Genomic DNA, 16,694 nt, shown 5'->3' with positions numbered 1-16,694 from the left:
CCCCCATAAACAAAATCCTCAATGTTCTAGAACTTACTCAAGGTTCTTTTTAGTTACAAAGAAAACAGGGGACTGGAGACCTATTTTGGATCTCAGCAGACTGTACAAATCTGTAAAAAAGACAAAGTTCTGGATGGTCATGCTGCAGTCGATATTCCCTTTTCTAGGGAAAGACAATTGGATGTGCTCAGTCAATCTCCAAGATGCATACTACTATATAAAAGTAGCCAGGCCATCCAGAGATCACCTGTGCTTTCAGCTGGGAGCCAGTCATTACCAATTTTGAGCCCTGCCCTTTGGTTTCACTACAGCCCCCAGAGAATCCACCAAATATATGGCAGTAGTCACGGCTCACTTCAGACAGCTAGGATTCCAGGTGTTTCCATAGCTAGATGACTGGCTCCTAACCACCAAAACCAGGAAACAACTCATACAAGTGAGGGATATGACCATGAATCTTTGCTGTCAGCTGGGGATTACCATAAATTTAGAAAAGTCTGCCTTATCGTCGTCGCAGCATACCGTGTTTATAGGAGCAGACTTCGACACCACCACAATGAATGTGAAACTTCCACCAGAAAGGGTCTATGCTCTTCATCAGCAAGTTCTAACATTTATTTCGAGAAGAAAAGCTCCAGCATCTCTAGTTCTCAAAATATTGGGTACAATGGCGGCAGCAATCATTGCAATTCCACTGGGTGAAATGCACATGCGCATACTCCAATGGCTCCTCTTCACACAGTGGTCCTTTCAAAATATACTAGTGTCTCATCAGATTATAATCATGGAGACCTGCAAAAAGGACCTACAGTGGTGGCTAACGTCACATTTGATAACAATAGGATGACCTTTTGTGTTACCAACCCTAATTCCCACAGTGACCACGGATGCTTCCTTGATAGGGTGGGGGGGCATTATCAGGGAAGGACAGCCCAAGGCACATGGACATATCACGAGACCAATTTGCATATCAATGTCCTACAGATGAGAGCGGTACTTCTAGCATTGTAGTCCCTTCAAGACTCTCTCCCTCTAGGGACCATTGCAGTCCAGACGGACAACATGTCAGTAGTCTGGTACATCAACAAACAAGGAGGAACCAAATATTACCACATATGTCGAGAGGCCCTGAGAGTATGGCAGTGGGCAACCTCTACCCAGTGCTTTCTGATAGCAATGCTCATCCCAGGGAGGTCCAATGTGATAGAAGACAAACTGAGCAGGGCAATTCTATTGCCTCATGAGTGATCCCTGAAGAAAGAAGTAGCGGAAAAGATGTTCTGCAAATGGGGTCAGCCTTGCTGTGATCTCTTTGCCATCCCCACAAACACAAAATGCAGCAGCTACTTTGCCCTAATCCCCCACCTGGGGGATGCCCCATGGAATGTACTCGTACATGATTGGCCCACAGGCCTCCTTTATGCATTTCCACCCTTTCCTCTGATACAAGAAGTTCTACAGAAAGCCAGTGTTCTGGGAAGGACCATAATCCTCATAGCCCCTTACTGGCCTTGTCAGATTTGGTTTCCATTCCTCCGACCTCATCTATTGGAAGAACCTTGGATCTTGGACCCAGTTCCAGACATTCTGATTCACTCATTGGGGGCTCTTCATCCATCTCTTCAGTCCCTCAAATTGACAGCTTGGCTGCTCCAATTCCAAATATAGTCAGGTTTCAGAATATTTCAGCTGCAGCTCAGCATATACTGATATCCTCCCACAAATAATCCACTAAGACGTTGTATCTTAGCAAATGGAAAAGATTCTCAATATGGGCATTGAAAAATCACATTGATCCCTATTTAGCTCCTATATCTTCTGTTTTGGAATTTTTAACTGAACTATTTTATGAGGAGGCAGCTGCCGCAACCATTAGTCCAACTAGCTGCAGTATCTAACTTTCACCTTGGTATTCAAGGGTCTAATATTATGTCACATAGACTTTCCAAAGCATTTCTCAAAGGCACATTACAGTTGCGATCACCCATTAAATCTCTGATTACCCCGTGGAATTTTAAATTTTGTTCTTTCTCGAATCATCCTACCACCTTTTGAACCAGCCTCTTCATGTGACTTGAAGTATTTGACATGGAAACCTATATTTCTAGTGGCCATTACTTCTGCTTGAAGGGTTTCAGAGTTACAGACCTTGTCCATTAAACCTCCATATATGATATTTCATAATGATAGTTTCTTTTCAGACAAATTCCTCATTTTTACTGAAAGTATGTTCAGAGTCAAATCTCAATCAGTCTATAGAGTTACCTGTTTTCTTCCCTAAATATGGCAATAACATGGAGTATATGCTTCACAAGCTTGATGTTCACAGACAGCTTCAACTTTATTTAGAGGACCAAAGATTTCAGGAAAACAGAGCAGTTCTTTGTTGCTTTCTCAGATTCCAAAAAGGTGCACCTGTGGTCAACACCACTTTATCAAAATGGTTATCAGACTGCATTTCTTTCACTTACAGTTCAGTAAATACACCATTACATCAAAAGATAAAGGGCCATTCTACTAGGGCTGTCTCCACCTTGTTAGCCTTTACTGCCAGATTACCGATAGGTATTATTTGTGCAGCAGCTACTTGGTCACAACCTCATACCTTCATCACTCATTACAAAGTAGATAGGGCCTCCAGGGACAGGACTTCCTTTGGTTCCACTGTCCTGAAGAATATACTCCAGTGAGCCACCCGAGAAAGATGGTGCTTGGGACGCTAACCCGTCAGTAAGAATGAAAGGCGAGATTGAACAACTTCACATAAAGAAGTTGTGTACTCACCATAACGTTCCACGTGAGTTGTTCACCTCACCTTCATTCTTATGTCCCACCCTCCAACCCCCATCCAAGCTTCTTGGGGACCAAGTATTCACCTAATTCATAGTTGTATTGACCTTTATCTAGTTTTCCTCTGTTATTGGCATATCAAGAGTGGCATGTAGTTTATCAGCACCACCAGTGCATCATGGAATAGGGAATAGGCTTCAAGCTGGTTGAAGACCTCGAGCTTTTGCATTAGGCTGAGTCAGAGCCAAGGATCGGCTCTGAACCCATCAGTAAGAATGAAGGCAAGATGAACAACTCACATGGAACGTTATGGTGAGTACATAACTTCTTTATTTATTCTGTGTTATATACTTGGAATCTGTTTTCATTTTGAAAACTTACAATGCAATCATGTTGCTGAACAGAGGCTACATTTGATAATGGAGTACAGCTCCTTTGTAGTTTGAACTCATTATAGTGGAATTTCATGTTTCAGCAACTTTAAACTGTTGTCGATGACATTGCAAAGGTATTGTTTTCTCTGGAGAAAGCCCACTGAATAATTAAACAGTTTTAAGTAATTGTCATACTCTAGCACTACCTTGTTACACATAATATAATGATAATAAGAACAGGGCCCGGCTCTTTAAAAAACATTTGCCCCACTTATTTGTAATTTAACTGAGTTTGTGCTGGTAACTGTTAAATGCAGGCCCGGCTCTTTAAAATACATTTGCCCCACTTATTTGTAATTTAACTGAGTTTGTGGTGGTAACTGTTAAATGAAGCCACTGTTCTCAGTGGAAAATGACCTCTTTGTGGAAAGTACTTGCTTCTTTTGAATAACGAAAAATAATAATCCTGCTTCTGATATGCACCCTTTTCAAGCTGTCCAATCACTGGAGCTGTCAGTCTGTATCTGAGTTCATTCTATATCCTTTTAGATAGTGCAGTCATTTGAGTAAACCTAATGTGACAGTAGATGTTTGAATGATCACTGCTGCAGTAGCTGTAGCAATATGGGGCTTATCCTACCAAAGATATATCAGCCATCCAACTTCCAAAGCATCAGGACACCTTCCATACGCCCAAACTATCAGGTAGCTTGAGCTCAGCTAACTTAAAGACAAGTTTGGATATGAACCCCTTCAGAGCTTTACTATCAGCGGAGTGAGGGAGGATGAGCCCTGAAAGGACAATGCTAGGAACAACAAAACACAAATGCCCACATCCTCACATAAAAAACACACCAAGAAACAAGGGGGATGAGACGGCTACTGCACCAATGATTATTCAAACATCTACTGTTTTGGTAAGTTTACTTCCACAACTGTAGTATGCTCATCATATTGATCACTACTGCATTAGCCTTAGCTGTATGGGAAGATTACCCTAGATACATTTGGGAGGTGGGAAGTAAAAGAGTCCAGGAGCTTCTAGATAATGGTCCTAGCAAAGCTTGATGTGGACCTAGTGAAGGAATCAAGCATATGGAGCTTTGTAAAAGTATGTACAGATGACCAAGCAGCAGCTTCTAGGATATTTCTAGAATCTACCCCTTTCCAAAAAGCCATACATGAAGCCAAGGCCCTGGTAAAGTGAGCCTTGGCCCAGTTTGGAATAGATTTGTTATGGTGAGCATAACAAAAGGTTAGCCTTAGACAACCATTAGGAAATAGTCTGTTTTGACACAGGTTGTCCCTTCTTCTTACCTTCACAAGAAATAAACAATTGTTCTGAAGATCTGAAAGATTTAGTTGTCTGAGGACATCCAAGATATGGAGTATCCTTTCTCTCCCATTTTTAGTCAAGTCAAAAGTCAAAGTAATCTTTATTGTCATTCAGACTCCACAAGTGCAACTGAATGAAATTACGTTACTCCAGGCGCTATATGCAAACATCTAACATATACAACAATTCACATTACTACATTTAGACATTCCTACTGCATAATATTTACTGTTTTACACACTGACAGACATTTACTAAGCTAAAGAGACATAGTATTTATTGCACAGAATTCCACAACTACTTCTTATTGCACAGAATTCTGTTGGCACAAGTCTAAGGAAACGCAGTATTTATTGCATGAAAATTTCACAGTTGTTATGTATTGCGTATTTACTTGTTGTTACTTATTTTAGGTTCAGGTAAGAAAACGGGGGGGATGGATAGATTGGCTTAAAGTAAACTCAGATACCACTTTAATCATAAAAAGAAGGATTAGTTCTCAAATAAACCCTGTCCCTATGGGAAATGAGATAGGGTTGACTCACCATAAGAGTTTGCAACTCAGATACCCTTCTTGCAGAGGTCAGAGTAATCACTAAAACTGTTTTCCATGTAAAGAACCCCAACTCAGCCAGGTTATCAGGTTCAAATGTTGCAAGTGCTAACTTCTCTAACACAAAATTAAGATCCAAAGGAGAGGCCACCATTTTTCTTGGAGGCCTGTTATACAAAACCCTTTTCAAGAACATTTTGACATGGAACTGCCTTGAAAGAGGAGGATCCATGAGCAGATGTGATGAAATTGCCAATAAATGAACCTTGACAGAGAAATAAGAAAGACCATAGGATAGTAACTCACAAAATATTGTAAAACCAGAGAACAACTAGCTCTGAATGGGTGCTGATTATGTTGTTGGCACCAACTAAAAAATCTTTTCCATTTGCTAATATATGATTTTTTAGTTGCAGGCTTTCTTGCCTCCATTAGCACCTACTGCACATCCTCAGTAAACAGGTGTGTAAAAGGAATTAAGAACCTATCACCCAGGCAGTCAATTGAAGATACAAATATTGAGATGTAGCAAACATCCCTGTTCTTGTGTGAGTAGATCCATTCTTTGAGGAAGCTTGTGGTAATTGCCCATGGTCATTTCCAAAAGAAGGGAGAACAACAGCTGCCTGGACCAGAAGAGTCACCACAATGGTCTTGATGATTCCTTCTGAATATTCAGAAGTACTCTGTATATTAGTGGAAAGGGTGGAAAAGCAAACAGGAGCATTCTTGTCCAAACAAAAGATAAGGCATCTTTCTTCTAGCCATTCTTGCATGGAATCCTGGAACAGAATCTTGGCAGTTGATTGTTTGAAGAGGAGGCAGAAGTCTCCTCCAAGAACTCCACATAGATGGATCAAAGCTTGGAAGAACCCACCTCCTCAATCTAGTTTCTATTTGTGAGAGTCTGCCCTGGTCCTGCTCAGCTTGTCTGCAACCCAGTTTTGTTCTAACAGAATATAGGATGCCTGCAGAGTGAAATTGTGCTGTGAAGCTATATTCTAAGCTAACATGGCTAGTCTGACAAGGTGATATGACCTAGTTTCCCTTAATTGTTGATGTACCACATAACTATGGTGTTTTCTGAAATCACCTGAAGAGGTCTTAGGGACCACAGATGTTTCAGGAAGTTGAGTGCCCTGATCAAGGCACCCATCTCCTTGATATTTATGTGCTTGGATCTGTCCCTGGTGACCCACATTCCCTGCACTTTTATCCCTCCTGAAACTGCTTCCAAAGCAAAATGTCTTTGGTGACTGACTGCTTTGAAATAGGGTTGAAGAGGGGGAGAGCTGGAGTCAACAATATCTTTTCTGTCCACCAAAATATTTCTTTTCTGACAAGCCCCAGCACTGGGATTTTAAAAGATAAAGGGTGTTGATGCCAAGACCAAACAGATTTCGGATACCACTGTATCCTTCTCTTGTGATGTCTGGCTAGGGGTATCATGAGAATCATAGATGCCATGAGACCCAAAATCCTGTTGTATTCGTCGTAGTTACCAAAGTCTGAGTGGAGAACTAGATTTTATTTTAATTTATTTTATTTCATTTTACATTTGTTGACCGGGCTAGTCCAGCTGGATATATGTCCATTTTCAGTGGAGGCCAGGGGAGAAAAGCTCCACAAACAACAACCAAATAGGACAAGACAATGATATTTACAATAGAAATTGGTACATTACAAAACTTTATAACATATTTCATATCTAGGATTTTATACTCTGTATTCCAATAGGGAAAAACCTGATGTAAAATTAACCTAGATACCACAGTAGTCTGAATTAATAATGGAAATTATATCTAAGAGATACTATAGATACTAAAGTTACACAAAATATCAAAAGAAAAACACTAGTGTTAAAGGATAGAGTATACAAAAGCAAAATACAAGGATACAATTATAGTGTTCAGTCTCACAAGAGTTGTGGTCATATATGAAAATGGTTAGTCATTCAGTAGTATATACATATTTACATGAGGAAAAATCCTCAGAATGGTCAAGCACACTATTGTCAGCGAGTAAACACAAGATAATGTTCATAAGAGGCTAGCAATCAAGGGAGTCTAGAAAAGGGTATGGTGGTTAGTCTAGGTTATCACAGGGGCATAGCCAGTGTGATTTGAGGTTGGGTTTGAGCTTGCTTTTAAATAGGTTAACTGAGGATAGTGAGGTTAGTTGACTTGGGAGACTGTTCCAGGTTTTACCTACTGTATTAGAGACCAGGGTGTCACCAGCTGAATTGTTGGATTTAGATATTTGTACAAGTAGTTTGTTAGATGAGCGTAAGGTTTTGAGATTGTTATAGGGGTGACTAGGGACATAAGTATGGGTGTATTTTGAGGTAGATACAGGATCTTATGGGCTACTATTAGTTGATTGAAAAGTATTAGATTTGGCAACTCTAACCATCCAAGTTGATTCGGGTTGATACAGTGATGAGTTCTGCTGGAGGACCCAGCTGCAAATCTGGCAATATTGTTGTAGGAGGATGACAGTTTACTCAGATTAGTTCTGCATATTTTGGTATAGATAGGGGAGGCAAAGAGCAGGGTAGAGATAAGGTGGGTGCGAGCAATGGTGACCCTGGCTAGAGGAGTTAGAAAGGGTTTGATTCTGTAGAGGGAGCCTAGTTTCTTATTTACTGTTTTTATGGTGTTATTAATGTGAGGTTCAAAAGGCAAGTTATTATCTATTAGTACTCTGAGTAGTTTGGTGGTTGGTTCGGGAGATATTATAGTTCCGTTATTTGAAGTGATAGTAAAGTTAAGTGGGGAGGTTCTGTGAGTGGGGGTGAATAGTAGCATTTTAGTTTTTTTGGGGTTTAAGATAAAACACCTTTGTAGGAGCCAGTTTTCGACTGTGCTAAAGGTCTTTTAGGTTAGTGACTGAAGTTCTGATTGGGAAGTAGCAGAGCATGTAAGTGTGCATTCATCTGCGTATTGGATACAGTCAGCTTGTGGAATTACAGAATGGAGGTCATTTGTAAAGATGGAGAAGAGTAAAGGACCCAATATGGATCCTTGAGGGACCCCTAGGGCAACTGGGAGGTGGGAAGATAACGTATTTTCCCATAGTACAGCCTGTTGCCTATTATCTCAGTATGATTGGAACTACTGTATAGTTAGGGCATCCAATGACAGGTTTTTGAGTGTGTCTATAAGCAGGTGGTGGTTAACCATGTCAAATGCTTTAGACAGGTCAATAAAAAGGGCTGAGGATAGAGTGTCATTATTACGATTACTATTGATGCGGTTAGTGAAGGATAAGAGAGCAAAGGTGGTACTATGAAATGCTCTAAAGCCATGTTGACAGGGTGCTAGTAAATTGTGTTCAAGTAGATAGGTTAAAAGTTGTAAATGAATACATTTCTCCATTATTTTTGCCAAAGGGGATAGTGTGGCTATGGGCCTGTAATTGGAGAACTCCTTGGAGTTACCACCTTTGTGCAGGGGGATAATGTGAGAAACTTTCCAGATTAAGGGGATAGTTCCTTCAGAAATAGTTCTATTAATGAGGATGGATATGGGGTAGGCTATGACTTTAGCAGCTTTGTGCAGGTATTCTGGAAGTAGTAGATCTGCAGAGAGTGTGGTGGGTTTAAGTTTCTGGATGAGGTTACAGATGAGGGATGTGGGCACTGGTTGAAAATGAAATAGAGGAGGATTATTGGTAGAGGTTGTGGTAGAGCATGAGGTGCTAGGGGATAGCTGGTTGGCTAGGGATTGTATTGTTTCAGTGCAAAATGTGTTAAATGAGTCAGCTATTTGGATGGAATTGTTGTGATCAGAGCCAGAGGGAGTAGGAGTGCATGAGTGTCCAGGGTGTAGGAGGTTACTGATGCCTAGCCAGAATTTCTGAGGATTATTTTGGTGGGTTTGTTGAAGCTGGTAGTAATAGTTTCTTTTATCAGATAATATGGCTTTTTTTGTTTTGTTTCTTAGCTGTCTGAATTGTAAGTGATCTGAGGAGCTTTTTGTTGAACGCCATTTGGCCCATAGTTTATTTCTTTGGAGGAATTTTTGTTTGGTAGTTTTGGTGAGCCATGGTGCTGGTTTAGTTCTGATTCTAACTTTGCATAATGGGGCATGGCAATCTAAAATGGAAAGAAATTTTGAATTAAAGTATTTAACTGCATTATCTAGTGGGAGGTGTTTCAGGGGTGACCAGTCACAGGTGCTTAGTTCAGTTTGAAAGTAAGCAGGGTTAACATTTTTGTTAGTACGAATAGTTCTGCAGATGGTTGAGTTTGGAACTTCAGTTTTATATCTGATTAGATAGGTAAGCAAGTGGCCACTTATGTCCTCTGGGAGGGTGCCTGTTTTATAGTTTTGTTGGGGAGTATTAGTGAGTATCCAGTCAAGGGTACTTGTTTTGTTGTTAAGTTTATTAGTATGGGTAGGAGATGTTATAGTTTGGGTAAAATCATATAGGTTGATATGAGTAGGAGGCTACTCAGATATGCAGGATTTCCAGTTTATGTTAAAGTCTCCAAGTATAATGGTTTAGTGGGGGTAGTTGCTTGAGAGCCAGTTGAGGATAGCCTCTAATGTGTTGATGCTATTGCCTGGGGGAAGATAGACACAGATTAGATATATGGCTTTACTTTTGTTAAGCTGAATCTTAGTTAGAAGAATCTCTGCATTGTTGGAAAGTGGAGGTTTGGGGTCTACCAAGGTAACTTGTAATCCATTCTTATAAAGTATGAATACACCTCCACCTTTCTTAGTATTACAGTCAAGTCTCAGGATATGGTAGCCAGGGGGTAGAACTGCACTGTCTTGTATTGATGGATTAAGCCATGTTTCAGACAGACAGAGGATGTCAAAAGAGTGTACATCTATAAGGGCATGCAGGTGAGCAACTTTATTATTGATGCTACGAATTTTAAGATAAGCTATCAGGAGAGAGTTGGGGGGCTTGGTAAGCATGTGTGTGTTAGTAGGAGTTGGTGTATCAGGCTGTGTAGCTGTGCTTGTGGTAGGACCAGGGTTTGGGTGTATATCACCATCTAAAAGGGAGTGGACCTGTACTTTTAGGATTAGTTGTAAAAGTTTAAAAATTAGGTTCTTGGTTTTTCTAGCTATTGGGTTATAATGAGAGATGTGAGTGAGTCTATGAAACTTGGCTGCTGAATACTTTGCTGGGCAAGGGAAGTTGTTAAGACTGTGAGGAGGGCTAAGTGTAGGAATAGAGGTTTGCCTGTTGTGGGTGTGAAGTCCTAGATATATATGGTGTTCATAGAGAGTAAGAACATAGGGTATAATTAGTATAGTTATGACTGTTAATAAAGGTAAGGGTTTGTGGTATCCTTGGGCCATTAGTGTAAGCATAGGAGGTGGAATGCAGGGATGCTTGTAGATACAGTGGTAATGGGAGATGAGTGATAGTACTTTAAGGTGGAGGAGATAGAGGTTGGTGTTAATGTACAGTTAAGGTTATAGCACTTTAAGGGGAGGAGATATAGGTTGGTGTTAATGTCTAGGGGTGTGGCAATTTATGTATAAGTTTAGGATCACTGGGGGCAGTGGGATTTGGGGGCAGGGTAGGGGAGCGGAGTGAGCCCGCAGGGCAAACGGAGCGGGATGAGCCACAGAGGAGTTCACCCTGGGAGAACAATCAGAGGAGCAGTAAGCTAAGGTAAGTATAGGTGGGGAGGGTGAGATGACACAAAGCCTTGATAGTAGTTAAAATATACTGAGAGGATCGGCAGTGAGGAATGTAAGAAGAAAGGGAGATAGAGTGGGATTGTAAGCTCTTACAGGATATGGGAATCAGAGAGCCTGTAAGTTAAGTTTAGAGCCAGAATGGAGGTCTAAAGGAAACTGTCCTCTAGTGGAAAAAGGCTGAATAGCAGTGGTAATGTATATTGAAAGAAAGAATGGAGGGCAGTAAGTTTAATATTCAAGTTGGATAGGATACGAGTCAATGACCTGTAGTATAAGAAGGAAAAGGGAGACAAGGTATAGGAACAGATAGTATTGGTTGCTGACTGCCCTGGCTGGTGAGAGTAAATTTACAACCTAGGATATAACACACTATATGTCTATAGACAGTGGTATAAAGTACATACTTTCACTTATTAATTTGTTCCCTTGGGGGGACTGTTGCAGAGGGAAGGACAGGTTCAAATCCTTAGTATGGGGAGACCGCAGTATGATGTGGAAAAAGTTGTTATTCAGCAGGCAGGGCAAGTCCTCATTACTACTGGCAAACAAAGATCTATTTTTTTCCTGTGGAAGAAAAGCTGTTTGAGCTGAGGTGTCTAGATGACATCCCAGGAGCACAATCTCATGTAAAGGAGTCAAGAAAGACTTTTGAATGTCCTCTTGGAATCTGAACTTATGTAAGAGATCTCTCAACCAAGACAGAGATTCCTTACACTTTGAAAAAGACTTTACAAGGATAAGTAAGTCATCTAAATCCTGAAAATGTGAATACCATGTAGGCTGCAATGAGCTATGACTGGAGCTAGACACTTTGTGAACACTCTTGGTGCAATGGATAGTCTAAAAGGTAAGGCAGAAAACTGATAATGTGAACTGGATGTACAAATCCTTAAGAAACATCTAAAGTCTGGATGAATAGGGATCTGATAATAAACATCTTTAAAATTTAGTGTTGCCAGGAAACCTGAAAGAGGAAGAAGATGTAAAAGGTTGTGAAGTGACGTCATTTTGAATGTGGGCACTATCACAAACAGGTTTAGGAAAGAAAGATCCAAACTGGTCTGCAAGCATTTTCTTTCTTTGGCATAAGGAATATAGTTGAATAAAAACCCTTCCCCACCTGAGAAGGAGGTACTGGTTCTACCACTCCTTGAGACAGCATGTGATGAAGAACAGGTGGAAACAAGCGAGTCTGATCTAGAGGATGAGGAATGACCCCTTTGGAATGGAAGAATTTTCTCCAACTGCCATCCGTAACCTTGATGAAGGATTTTCAGAACCCATTTGTCTGAAACAATTTGATGCCAAAGAGAAGAATGGAGATTCAGACTTTCTGGAAGAAAAAAACAGGACCAGGGAGAGAGGGATCACAAAGTCTCTTGAATAGTCATTCAGACACGTTGGACTGTCCTTGTTTTTGGGAGATTTGAGACTTCTTTTTGGTACCCACTTGCCATTTCTTCTTAAATGTCTCTTTACCTAAATTTTGTTGAGACTCTTTAATCTGATTTTTTGCCAAAAGTGGATGGGAAGATTGAATATCCCTAGGACGATTTGGAAAAGGAGGTCTGAAAAATATTAGAGATTTTCTAGATCAGCTTGCCTGTTTCATCACGTTTTTTGTTCACCTCTACAGCAGAGGGGTCAAAAACGAAATCTGTACCATGGGAGAATTTACACATTTATTTTTAATATTATTTGGGAGGTTGTGGGAATGCAGCCAAGCAAACCTTAAAACAATACCAGTGGCCATAGCCCTGGAAGAAGTATCAACAGAGTCATACACACACTGCAAACAATGAGTAGTGACCTGTGCAGTAAAAGAAACAAGTTATTTAAAGCAGATTTTTCTTACAAGAAGAAACTGTGGCTAAAACATTCCTCATGCTTTCACAATTTATTAGAGCAAACTTTAACATATGAGCCTGACAATTCACAATTTTGAAAACCAGAGTTGTAGAAAGTATGTACTTTCCCTCAATACATGTTAATAATTTCCCATCCTTGTAGGACTGGAATTAACTAAGTGCTTAGCGGCAGTGGGATCAACTAAAGCTTTAACTACTGGATCAGATTTGGGAATAGTGCATAAAAATTTAAAAGACTGAAGAATTTTAAACATCCCATTTGCCTTTTTAGGGGCAGCTGGCTGAGTATCAGGAAAATTCCAAGCAGTAATACACACATCCTCTAAATCAGACAAGACAGGAGGAATGGGTGTAGGTTCTGGAAAATCCTTCTGTAACAAGTCATAGTATTTTCTGAGGGATGGAGAAACCACATTCCAGTAAGAGTCTCAGAAAAAGAGAATCCCCCACAAGGAGAATCTGAGACTGGCCTCTCCTCTGACTTTGAATCAAAAATCTGAGGGAAAAAAAATTATATCAGTCCCTGCATCTTCCTGTTCAGATTCTGAATCTTGAATCTCTTCAGAAAAAGAGGAATCCCTCTTTCTTTTACCAGAAAGTGCTTTACAAGAAGGATCAATAGCCTGAATTAAACCCTAAGCCAGTCACAGTAAACTACTCTTATCCAATGGAATTTGTGGAGGAGTAGATACTTTCTCTTTCTTTTTGACAGGGAAAATAGGACCAACTATGTTACTAATGGCAGCAGATGTTTTCCCAGGAATGGGAACAACATTCTCTGTTTTCTCTGCCAGGGCCAACAAGAGTGGCTCTCCCTTGCCCACCGAGGGTACCCAACAGCTGTAGAGGAAGTGGCACCCCCCCCCCCAGTTCATAGTGGATGTAGGTGCTACAACGGTGGGAAGGCTGTTTGCTTAACCTTTATTTTTTTGTATCTGGAAGAAGGACTGACCATGCAACCAGTAGACTGTTCTGTGGTCAAGCCGAAAATGGTGCCTCTTTCCTGGGGAAGACAAGCAACAATTGCTGGTAAACACTACTTTTTTGACAGAAAAAAATACAGTAAAAAGCACTTAAGAAAACTAAACACAATGTTCTCACAGAAAAAATATTTTCAGTTACTTTGCACTGCTTTCAAATGGACAGAAAAAAATGAGTACTCCTTTTAAAAGTACATTATACTTTCAAGCCAGTCTGTTAAAGCGCAACACTCCTAGCTTTAAAATAACTTTCCTGACAAGAAAAGTAATAAAACATCAAAAAATTAAGAAAATGGAAGTTTTTACCCCAAAGGAAACTTAAAAGCACAAGCTGACCATCTCTGAAAGCCTCAGAGGAGTGTACTGTTCATCTGTAAAGCTCTGAAGGGCGTTGTGCTCAAACTTGTCTATTAGTTAGTTCATCTCATGCTCCTTGACAGTTTGGGTGCATGGAAGGTGCCCTGGTGCTTTACAGTCTGGATGGCTGTTATATTTTTCATAGGTGTGTACCAGGCTAATGGCCCTGGAGCCTTTACAAGCCTAGCCCATAGGATTACTCTGGCATAGTGCCACCTGACCTTAGTTCCCTTTTGGCAGGATATAGCCCAGGTAGCTAAGGTTACTGCAGCAGTGATCAATATGCTGAACATCAGCATGTTCTGCAACAGGTAGAGAGTAGTAAAACAGGCATAGAATGGAATGTGGCAAATGTCTGTCTTACAGACCAAACATTGTAATCAGGGTAAGCACTGATTAAGTAAGGCTCAGGTGTAACGCATGCCTTCTGAAAGCTAGTGTGGAATCATTTATACAGTTTCTGTGTTACATTATGTTAAAAACACTCTGTAGATTGGAAAACTATGTCCCTAGAAGAGCTGTCCCAGGAAAAGCTAGCTTCTTATGCATAATATACTAGCACAAAATAAATATTGTGACTCTATTCTAAAGAAATTTTTTTGGATTTATCATGAACTTACTTTCCAACTTTCTGGAAGTCACTGCGAAATCTGTAATGGATATACCCTGGTTTGTGATCTATACTGTCATGTAATAATGCAGCATCCCCAAAAATGCTTTGTAACATTTTGACTTAGAATTTTCACTAAAACATAAAATGTAGACTGCATATTTATCAAATGATAGACCTTATCTGGAGAGTATTAACACCAGATTTTTTTGTACCTTTTTTAGGCGGCGGTAAAAGCTGTAGTAGCATCAACTCGCCTAGGGAGTGCAGGAAGTCATGGCAGCCATGACAGTGGCAAAGACAATCATAACAACTTACCAGTACAAGGCACTGGAAATGAAGAAAGAGACAATGAGAAACTCAAACAAAACCTTGAAGAGGAGTCCTAAACCGTGCGCCACACTTCTTGCATGAGGCATTTAGTTGTTCGTGCACCAGCTACATGTTGCCCAGTGAGAGAGGTTTGTTAGCATGGCTTGCAATACGGGGGACACACAAAACAAAATGTCCTGGTGACTGGTGACTACCAATTAAATGAGCTTTTATTGCATGTGACTGCTTACAAAATAGTGTGATTGCCTTCAAGGCATGTACGAGCACAACGTTACTGTGATCCACACTGATCGAACAAGATTAACAAGAATACATTCCATTCGCCACTGTATCATAAATCATTAGGGCATTCTATGTTAGCAGGGTGTCACTGCATACAATGTTGAAAATGAAGGGTGTAGATGTGATTTGAAGCTTACAGCAATACTTGTACATTTGTTTATATGATAAATGACTTAGACCGTTGGTGTCATTTTTACTGTTGATGTACTTACATGAGAAGAGTTAATAGAGTTCCAGGGGCACCAGTGATGTTGTTATTAAAAATGTACTGTTTGTGCACTTTCTTCAGTCATAATTGCGTTTACTAAGGGACTGTATACTAAATTGTATATGCAAAACATTCCATTAAGGAAAACAAATGGAGTAGTTGTAATGGAATAGAAAGTGTTGCTTAAAACAGGCATACACAGTGTGTCCTCTGAACTTTTGAGAATGCCTTATTATATCTTGAGCAGTTTTACATTTTATTAATAACCAAAAAATATTTCATATAGTATGATCATTCAAATTAAATTATGTAGAGATACGAGCAAAAAAGTAAAACTGTGCACAAAAATACAAGAGAAACTTTCCTGTAATTATGCTGTTATGCTGTATTTCTAATTTTTAACTGAACTTTTGCTTACATAGGGGATGAGAGATTCTACAGAATGAAAGCTTGTTCAAAAGTGGCAATACCTGTCAAATGAAACTTTTCTGTACTTTGAGACTGAATTTGTTTGCCACATGATTATGTGATGGAAAGGCATTAACTGATTTCTGATTTCTCTATGTATTCCTGAAATGGGAGAGAATAGTAATTTGGAAGTTCTTTATTCTGGCTAGACAAGTTGAAAAGACTATACAGAGCTGAAGCATGCTTAGTTGTAGAATGCTTTCTGTAGGTGTAGCGAGTTGTTATGTCAGGTCGTGGTAAAATAAAACCAATTTATAAGAGCATGATATTTTAGAGTTAATATCTGGATGTATATGCATGTAATAAATAATATAGTTACAGCAAGCTTTTTATATAGAGAGAGCAGAATAGCTGATCTCCTTTTTGTGAAATTGTTGCTGGGTGTATTAGTATGTTGGACAGAATACTGGGGTCCGCCTAAGTATACTTGCATTAAACATGGCGGTAATGTGTACAGCAGTGATGTAGCATTTGCCTTAGACTTTTCTATCCTATTCTAGGTTCTTCTTATTTCCAGATGAGTTAAATATCCCTGCACCATTTTCTACCCAGTACACAGTCTGCTTCATACGTGACATGCACAGCAGACACAAAAGTGGTGGTCCCTGGAATATTGTTTTGGCATTGTTTCCTTGATAACCCTTTATGTTTTAGAGCAAAGTTTGTTAACTTGAATGAATTAAAAAGTAAATGACACTGGCTGGAATTCACAAATGATATGCAGTTTTGCAGACCATGGTCAACAACTTTAAACTAGAAGTATGTGAGGTGTCATGGTGTTTGGTGTTCATGGAAGCTTCCTGTATAGTAGTGGAAACCAACTGCACCCAGTTACACAAAATGGTGTGCACTAAAGAGATGACTGC

At 39.9% G+C, this 16,694-nt stretch overlaps 1 protein-coding gene across 1 annotated transcript in view; it reads left to right on the top strand.

Moving 5' to 3' along the window:
- The window catches only part of CAMK4 (calcium/calmodulin dependent protein kinase IV), a 1,096,576-nt gene extending 1,080,480 nt beyond the window's left edge, over nucleotides 1-16,096 (top strand). Inside the window, exon 11 of the mRNA XM_044064475.1 lies at nucleotides 14,762-16,096. Coding sequence (XP_043920410.1) covers nucleotides 14,762-14,926 — 165 coding nt within the window. The 3' untranslated portion in view covers nucleotides 14,927-16,096. The remainder of the gene's footprint in view (nucleotides 1-14,761) is intronic.
- Nucleotides 16,097-16,694: the final 598 nt, after the last annotated feature.

This window comes from Protopterus annectens, chromosome 2.part2, assembly GCF_019279795.1.
Source record: "Protopterus annectens isolate FY-2018-M chromosome 2.part2, PAN1.0, whole genome shotgun sequence".
NCBI classification, from domain to species: Eukaryota; Metazoa; Chordata; order Ceratodontiformes; family Protopteridae; genus Protopterus; species Protopterus annectens.
The sequence above is the reverse complement of the archived record's forward strand: the minus strand, read 5'-3'. Positions and strand labels throughout refer to the sequence as shown.